This window comes from Leptidea sinapis, chromosome 42, assembly GCF_905404315.1.
Source record: "Leptidea sinapis chromosome 42, ilLepSina1.1, whole genome shotgun sequence".
NCBI classification, from domain to species: Eukaryota; Metazoa; Arthropoda; class Insecta; order Lepidoptera; family Pieridae; genus Leptidea; species Leptidea sinapis.
In genome coordinates this window covers 2,458,110-2,467,712 of record NC_066306.1, presented here as the reverse complement: position 1 = coordinate 2,467,712, position 9,603 = coordinate 2,458,110, and the positions used below count along the sequence as shown (strand labels likewise).

General features: G+C 34.2%; 1 protein-coding gene across 1 annotated transcript in view; it reads left to right on the top strand.

Annotated features, from left to right (window-relative positions):
* Positions 1–1,264: 1,264 nt before the first annotated feature.
* Positions 1,265–9,603, top strand: part of LOC126976776 (opsin, ultraviolet-sensitive-like) — a 71,012-nt gene continuing 62,673 nt past the window's right edge. Inside the window, exon 1 of the mRNA XM_050825363.1 lies at positions 1,265–1,812. Coding sequence (XP_050681320.1) covers positions 1,307–1,812 — 506 coding nt within the window. The 5' untranslated portion in view covers positions 1,265–1,306. The remainder of the gene's footprint in view (positions 1,813–9,603) is intronic.

The window sequence follows — 9,603 nt, the reverse complement described above, 5'->3', positions numbered from 1 at the left end:
ACACGTAACGGTAGACCCGGATGACGACATCACCATCGCGAACGCGACACCCACACAAACACCGACACAGACACACACACACCGCCTTCGCAGGCGTAGGCGCGGTCAACCACCGCAAACCACTGGCACTCGTCACTCTGACGATGGCCAGCGGCCCGCACCCTAGATACACCACACATTGTTTTGATACCCGACGAGACGTTAGTCCTCGTCCTGTAATCGTTTCACTACACTCACTCACACACGGACTGACTGACGGACTGACATACACCACTTACACAATCACAAACACAAACATACATGCACACTAACATTTACACTACTTACACACATACAAACATACATACATACAATCATAAACACATACACACACACTTACATACATTACACAAAATTCATTACATTACACATTACATTACATTTCATTCTGTCTCCTTCCCACAAGCACACAGCCGGTCTGAGGTTCGAGTCTCCTTAGGAGACTCCCCGCGACTGTTGTTGCGTAGTCTTTGCGGCCTCCACGGCCCACGTCCTACTTCGCTGTGAAAGCCAGGGCTGCTAACAGCACAGAGGAGGTTTTAGTCGGTATGGGGTGTCCGCTTACGCGGACACTCGAGTCCGACATATTACGCCCCGTTCCGGGGCGTAAATGCGTAACAGTATTTCCTCCTCTCAAAAAAAAAAGAGTACATACCAATAATAATTAACCTCAAACATGTAAAAACTGTAAATATAAAACACCAATTTATGATAGATATATATTATAATTACTGTAGATGTAGGCATAGTATTTTGTTGTTTATAGCGTTTAGGTGGGCGACGTCGCAGTATACATAATGTTTTATGAGTAAGATTATTACTTATTTAATTACCTAAATCAAATCAAAATCAGTCAACGTAGGTCAAGGAAATGACATTTTCTTTTTACATTTTCCGCCACTTCGGAGAAGGTTGAGCTTTAATGAGAAAAAGTGGCAAGAAACTCATTGCCTTTCTTTTAAATCAACATTTACATCGTTTTACAAATTTAAACTAAAATATATGTGAAGTGATGCAACAAAAATACTCAAACGTGAAATATCTCAATGCTTTAAATAATACGTTCACAAGAACAATTCTTATTTTATCATACTGGTATAGTTGACAACTAGCAAATAAAAAAAAAACAAAAAAATTATCACCGCGCGGTGTACAATCTCCTTAATATTTTATAATCGCTACATCTCGTTCCACGTTCTGTCCGTCACAATGTTTTCGACGTCTCGCAGCTCGGTCGCGTTTCAATCCAACGCCAAACTCGCGCAACATGATGCATACGAAACTCGTTCTTATCATCATACCAATAATAGCCCGCTGCGATATAACTTTCTCAATACTAAAAGACGATTTCGACGTGAAGTGTGTTAATAAAAAAATTGTCCAAACCAAACCAATAAGTTATAGTGTTGTGTGTCTGGAAAATATTAAACTTTGGAAAAGACGAAAACGGCTTAATCGGATGTTTGATGAGTTGAAAGTTAGTTTGAAACGTAAGCCGATGGAATATGTGTTCGACTTAATGAGTACTTCTGTAAATATTGAATCCAAACCGCAGAATGAGTCTGACCTGATAGCCAGGTTCAAGGAACGGTGGCCGATTCATCTTTGGCGTCGATTCCTGTTTACGGATGAATTCCTGGTGTGTATCAACGAACACTGGCTGGGTTTCCCGCCACCAGACCCTGAGTATTATTACATTCTTGGAGGACTATACGTTGTTATGGCTGTTATAGGATGTTCAGGGAATGCAGTTGTTATTCTTATGTACTTCAGGTAAGTTTTGATCAAGTGTGTGTTTTATAGTGCTTTTTATCAAGGACGTTCTATGCACACATAAGTTCCTTATCATTCGCAGTCTGATAGTGTAACAGCAAAAGTGTGCTTAAAGACAATGTAAGCACATTTTTCTGGTTATTCGTGTGGTAACTGTCGGAATCAAACCTGAACTGAATAAAGGCTTTAACAATGCTGTTTAATCACCAAGAATATTTTAAACAACTGGAGTAAAGGCGGCAATGTATAGGTATAACAGTCGCAGCTTGTTATGTTCCATATTTTAGTTTTGTTTTTATACGACGTGATATCTAAATGTTTGATAACGAGATGAATCTTACTTGTTGATTTCTAGCGACATGAAAGTATCACCTGTTGACATGTATTCAACATCCATCAGCTTTGTGTTTATTAGGCAATTGAGGACATTTAAAATCTAATAAATTAACAGCTACCCTCAATTTACAGCATTTTGTTTTATTCGTGGCTGTGTTTTCTTCCTCCTAAATATATTATTTACGTACATGGCCATTTTTACCACGCAAATTATAAAAGCATTACCAAATGTACGATTTTAGTATAATAATGATTTAATTGCAGCAAACTTGCTCAAATAGACATACTAATAATTAAAAGACAGTGTGGAAAATTTAGGTTAATAAGCATGAAATAACTTGAATTTTCAATGAATGTACTTCATAATAAAGTCACGGACTAGTAAAAAAATAAGGACTCCGTGTCACCTTACATAACAGTGTAGCACCAAAACAAGCCGATAAACGTGTAAATACATAGCCCCACTCACACACTTACACTACTACAGGCCGACAGGCGGCCATTATGAGCATTATGAGAATTGTCATCGTCTGTGACAGATCAGTTTGCGTCTCAATAAAATATTTTAAAAATGCCGTCGTGCGTTGTGTAAAAGTGTAAAAACGATACTATATAAGTATTTGTGGCCATATAGGATTATTTAAGCGAGAAAGAATTGTGTAACTAGTATCCCCCGTAACCGCACACACACTAGCATAACGGTGCTTCACTTGCTAATATCACGGCGCGGAGTCCTTCTTTTTTTACTCGTCCGTGAATAAAGTATGATATATCGTGCTTCGATTTAAATTGAGATGAATGAAGTAACAATTTAATTTTATATATTTTTAATTACTGTCTTTCAGTTATTAACAAAGTGGTCCAGGTGTAGCCTATATGTTGTACAAAATTTAAATTAATTCTATTCAATAGTTAATTTTAAAGTAATTTATTTGATTAGGTAGTGTTTGTAAAATGCAATTATGCAATTATTTATTTATTTATAAGACAACCGATTGTTGTTACATTCTAATTCGCTTAAAATATATCAAATATTAACAAATAATGAGTTGAATGTACAACAAATTAAGGTGTCACAACATGCACAGTCTTTGCTTCCGTGACACCAGGAAAACAATAATATAAAATATAAAAAAAATCAAGATACATGCGAATTTGAAAAGAAGAAAAAAAAAGAAGAAGAACATCATTCATTTGGCGCCTGACAATCTCGTAATATTTTATTTAAACGCAGGTAAACTATCTTTAAAAATATCTACTGCACCACAGATGGAGTTATAAGTTCTTGATAGACGATCTTGACAGATTATTCAAAAAGTATCGTCTGTTAACGCTTACTGGTCTAAATATATTAGAAATTAGTATGTTCATTAAAAATATGGTGAACTTTTTAAACGGACTAGCAAAGGACTATTCCATATTAGGACAATGATATTATAGTATTAAAAGAGGATTAGGATTAAGAGATCCAACTCACCTTTTGATGCCATACTACATACACATAGATTGATAAAACAGCGGTTCATCAAATCAACGCAAAAGTTATGTGTATTAGGGTTATCTTCCAAAAATATTAAAAGGCATTTATTTTCTCAAAATTGATTCCTTTAGAATTATTTTTGATGTCATTTGTAATAACTACTAGATACTAACTACCGCTTCGGAAACAAATGGCGCTCTGAGAGAAAAGAAGCGGCGCAAAAAACTCTCCCAGCATTCTTTATTTGCGCTCTTTTCAATAAAAATATACAATATTGTACAGTCATTTCTATCGCTATAAAATAATCACAATGTAGCCCCAGGCTGTCCGATCATTTAGATATTCAGCAATGGAGTAATAGGATTTACGATAGAGCCATTTTTTATAAAACGTTTAAATTTATTTATAGATAATGCCTGAACAGTGGCTGGGACTTTATTATAGAAGTGTATACATTTACCCTTTAAGCTATTAATCTATGAAGCCAACTAGAATTAGTTACAAGCAACCCCTTATTTCTAGTTTTATAATAATGAAACTCACTATTAACAGCAAAAAGGTGACGATTTTTGTGAACGTATATTAAATTTTCATAAATGTACTGACAATGAACAGCCATAATATTGATTACTTTAAATTTTTCTTTGAGAGACTGTCTATAACCAAGCTGATATATAGCACGAACAGCTCTCTTTTGCAGAGCAAACACTATATCAAAATCAGCAGCATGACCCCACAGTAAAATACCGTACGTCGTGATGCTGTGAAATTAACTGAAGTACACTAATCTAGCGGTCGCAACATTCGTGTACTCTCTAATCTTTCTAACGGCTATTAGAGAGATGCCTAAAACAATAATGCATAAAAAATGCATATAAATGGTCCTATAGTTTAAAAAATTATTTAGCCAAAAATAATGGTATTTAAAAGTTGTTATTTGAGATTGGTACCTACAAATTAGTTATTAAATTATAGCTATGTAATGTGTATTAATGACATATAAATATAATGTCAATGTAGATTTATTGGCGAATTCTGCAATGTATCTAATTGTTAAGGACTATGTTCCCACGACACATACAAATATATAAGTTTCAGTTCATTTCACACTACAAGTATTCTTTAAAAAAATATTCAATGTCCTCTTTATATCATGTTACGATTTTATAATATGGTTAAAGTTTCGTAAAGCTTGTTGAGACATGCTAAAAGTGTGCTTCGAGTGACAAGGGCAGATGTTACTCATATGCTTTCGGAGTTTTAAAATAAAAGTGTGAAATTATTATTGATGAAAATAAATAGAACAAAACAACATATACTATTTTTCTTTGTTTGTACCACTCCGAAGATGATTAGATCTAATCTTCATAATATTATGTTTTAACGAGTTTTTTGGAATATGGTAGCAATGTAGGTAGTAGCAGTAAAAACCAAAAAAAAATATACGAAAATGGGATTATTTGCTTTGTCGTTTACAAAAATCGTAGTAAGTAATAAAATATGGCACAAGTATGGCTGATATGCATACATACTGTGTAGTCTAATATATATATAATCCAGACCGTACATACTTCTACTGCGCCATCGGGCGCGGTCTGATAGCGGACCGTATTTGATGGTATGTCGCAATATCCATCGCACAAATTTGACCGGATCTTTAAATTTTCTATATAATAATTATTTAGTAAGCACAAAGACCGTTTTGAGTATTTTGTTCCTCATAGACCACAATAGGTACAGACCCCAATTATGTTTGGAAAGTTCTCGATGAGGTTAAAATCGTTGGGTTTGGGTTTCTAGATGGTCGGGATCAAAAGCTATTCAGGCTGATTTCCCATAGTTACATTGAAAATGAGGTTTGTTGAAGTTATACTTCTTTAGGCGCGTTATGAAAAAATGATGGGAGTGAAATTTTAAGATGCGCGCGCATCACTGTAACACAAAAGTAACAGTTGGTTCCTAAAATTTTCTGACGTTTGCGTTTGTTTTATTACGTTTGTTATTTTTTTTTCTTCGTCCATGATTAGGTCAGGCAAAGGGTCATAAAGCCGTATTCACTATTTAAAAATTAACTGTCAAATCTATCTTTGCAAGATTTTTACGGAATTGTTCTTTCTAAAAATGTAGAATAGCAGGAGGAATAGATCATTTTAATGATTGTTGCTTCGTTAGGCCAAAAAAGTATAACTTCTTGCATGCATACGTAAGTACACACACACTTTTTAAATGTAACTTTTACGCTAAAATTTAATGCAAAAACACAGTTACAATTACACACGTTTTAATACTTAAAAAGTGTTTAATTTCTTTAAAAGTGTTTTATTTAAATATGTAACGCTCGTGATAATCAAAGAAAATACTATAGCATAAGAGAAGGTTACACTTATCATCGGCGAAAAAACAATCTTGTTTTTACTTTTGTTTCATAAAAAAGCGCCCAATTGCGAGAATGGCAAGCTAAATTCCGTACCAATGTGCGAAATATAAACACTGTCAAAGAGATGTACATACATGCAGGACAACTATATTCTGTATTTTAAGAAGAGGTTAAACGAGGCGCGCCAGAGGAATCACAGGAGCGTTTAAGTTGGTGTAAACGATTATTGAATCTATTCTGAATATTTTCGTATCGATCTTCCAATTATTATAACTTCACAAGTAATACAGAAGTACAGTAACTGGAATGCTTTTATTTACTTATTTATTTAATGCACCAACAAAGTATACACTAATTCATGCAAAAAAAATATTGACAAAAATACAAGTTGAGTGCTACCTCAATTCTAGGCCCAAATAACATTCTTAAGTAAAAAGCAAATAAGTACATTAAAAAGTAAAGATTTCTGTGTTTTAAAAATTAAATAATGATTAGGTATGTCATAAATTAAAAATTAGTTATTAAATTAGTTCTTTAGTTAACATTAAACCCAGCCGTAGCGTGTGTAAATAACAATCTTGGATTGTTTGGGTTTCAACAGTTACAAATAGGTCACTTGAATCCATATCGACTGCGCAGAGCAATTTAAATAATGCCATATTATCTCATGTAAATACTATGTTAATCTAATGTGAAAGTGGTCTTGAAATGCGCGGCAATTTACAAAATTACTATTGTTAAATTGAACGACTGAGCGGAAATATATTAGGTTCTTTCAAGGACTCGCATATAGATTTTCTAAAGCTATGCTTATTTTTCTTCACAAAATATACATCAAATTTGTAAAATTGTCAATTGCAACTTTAAAATGTTTCAGAATTGACTTTATGTAACTAGTTGTGACCTGCGACTTCGTAGTCTTTGTTAGTTGGTGTTCAAATTCTGCCACAAACGTATATATTCAAAACAAATATATATATATATCTCTCTCATCGTTAAAAAACATTCTTTCGATCGTTTTTCTCCGTTTTTGCAAATCGGTCCAACGTACTATTGAAGGGTGTGTATCAGTTTGTGTATGTGTGTTCAAAGTTTACAAGAGATGGAAAGTGTGAGACTAATATTGAAAGAAGAGTGAATGCAAGAAACATGGTGAATGGAGCTTTGCACACCTTTATCAGCAGTCGGAAGGTGTCTAACAAGGGTCGTTTGGTTTGGTTTGAGGGGGTGTTGGTTCTGACACTCATGTACGGAAGTGAAAGTTGAATATGGCGGAAGAAAATATATGAAAGCAAAATAAATACAGTTGAGATGAGAGCGTTAAGAATTATGTTAAGACTTGTGACAGGATAAGAAATAGTGAGATCAGGAAACGTTGTGGTCTGAAAGAAGATATAGTGACAAAAATTGAGAAAGGTATGCTGAGATGGGTTGGCCAATGAATGAATAACGATTGGCGAAAATAGCGTATAAGGCGAGTGTGAATGAAAGTGTTGGAAGGGGTAGACCTAGGCGGACGTTTCGAGACCAAATCAGAGACTTCTTGAAAATAGGCCAGGTCAAGAGTACCCTAAGCCGAAGAGCATGTATGAAGGGTATAATGAAAGTGGACAGGTGAGCAAGTGGAAAGATGTGGTCTCTGCCTACCGCTACGGGAAAGAGGCGTGATTGTATGTATATACTATTGAAAGCATAAAAAGGGATAAAAGGCGTTTATTTTCTCAAAATTGTTTCCTTTAGAAATCTCTTTGATGTCATTTCAAATACTACTCTGAGAGAGAAGAAGCAGTGCAAGAAACTCTCACAGCATTCTTTATTGCGCTCTTTTAAAAAAATATTGTACTGTCATTGCTATTGCTATAAAATAATAATAATCTAGTGCCAGGCTGTTCGATCACTTAGATATTCAGCTGTGGAGTAGTAGATTTTACGACAGAGCCATCTATACTTAAAATAAATCTTTAGAGATCGAATTTCTGTACAAAGAACGAAAATGATCAAAACCGAGTGATGGGGGTGTAAAAAGAGAAAAAGAACAAGTCCCGACTTTTTTTTAATTTTTTGTTTCTCTGTCTGTTTATCGAGTTCAGAGTTTCCGTGGGTCATTAAAAAACTTATAGTAACTTAAATAGCATAGTACACAACAACTTATGCATATAATTTAATAAAATTTGGCATGTTTATACCTCATAAAGACTTAGTACACAACAAATTAGTAAAATTTATATATTGCCGGTCAAACAATATGTATGACGAATGTCATTTTCCCCTGAGGAACAGAGTGAGGGCGACAGGTCATTTAGCTCAAAGATAATTAATAGGTACATTCGTAGATACTATACGTAATCTTACAACCCTGTGAAAATCTCAACCATACCTTGTACGGGCTTGTTCTTGCGGGCAGTAGCTGCATTCTATAAATTTTGATTCCCTTGAGAGTGATATACGTTTCCGCGGCAAAACGGCCGTATCTTGTTATGATAACGTCGAAGTTTGATTTTTTCACAGCTTCAATTTCAAATCGATACCTCCATGTGTTCCCGAGATAAAGAATCTTGACAAACAGAACTCTCTAGAATGTTTCGAATTAATTGATTAAGAAAAAAAGTTAAATGAACCAACTAGTTAAACCTAAAAAAAACATTTGAGTACAATAACCCATTACATTGTATCAACATTTGAATTAATAATAAAATACTTAACATCACACTTATTTATACAAATAAAAGTAAAGTTCGCTATGACAGGATCGACCAGTCACACCAAGCAGCAACCTTTCACGTACATGGGCCAGAATGTCGTGGGACAGCCACGACGCAGCCACAAGCCATTCGAAGATTTTTGAACTATCAAATCGAATTGAGTTGTTAAATGGATGAATACCATCTTTTTACCTGTTACTGTCGTACGACAATTTCCCACTCAAACAAAAAAAAAAAACAGAGGATATAATACATATTGATGTATGTGATGTACAAACGAAAACCTCAATCATATTATTTATATTGATAAATATATGATTGAGGTTTTCGTTTGTGATATGCTATGGATTACAATAATTAAGTCTTCTAAGTTTCATTCCACAGACACTTGGCCCTTATCAAGAAGAATAATATATTGCGATATCTTCATTTAATATATCTTCATAATGATTTTTTATAGGTACGTGCTTATTTATGTGTGCACGTGGACGAAGTCGCGGGAAACAGCTAGTTTTTCAATAAAACATTTAAATTTATATATTAATGCCAGGAATGTCGCTGGGAATTTACTATAAAAGTGTATACATTATTATTACACCCTTGAAGCTATTAAATATATCTTATGGTTACAGAATTTTCAATATCAGTTCAGTGGATACACAGATCTACAACTTCACAAACTTTACCCCTTTTGTAATAAACTCACTTAGTTATGAATACTAACATCCATTGAAATTAGATTATCAACCACTGACCTGTATGAATACCATTGGACAGGCTATTCCATATGTTTGAAAGCATTTTTTGTGCCTATTTGAAGCGCCACTCGCGAGCGTCCATAGAACTAATTTTGATATATAATACATGGCTGCGAAGAAACATACAATACTCTGAAG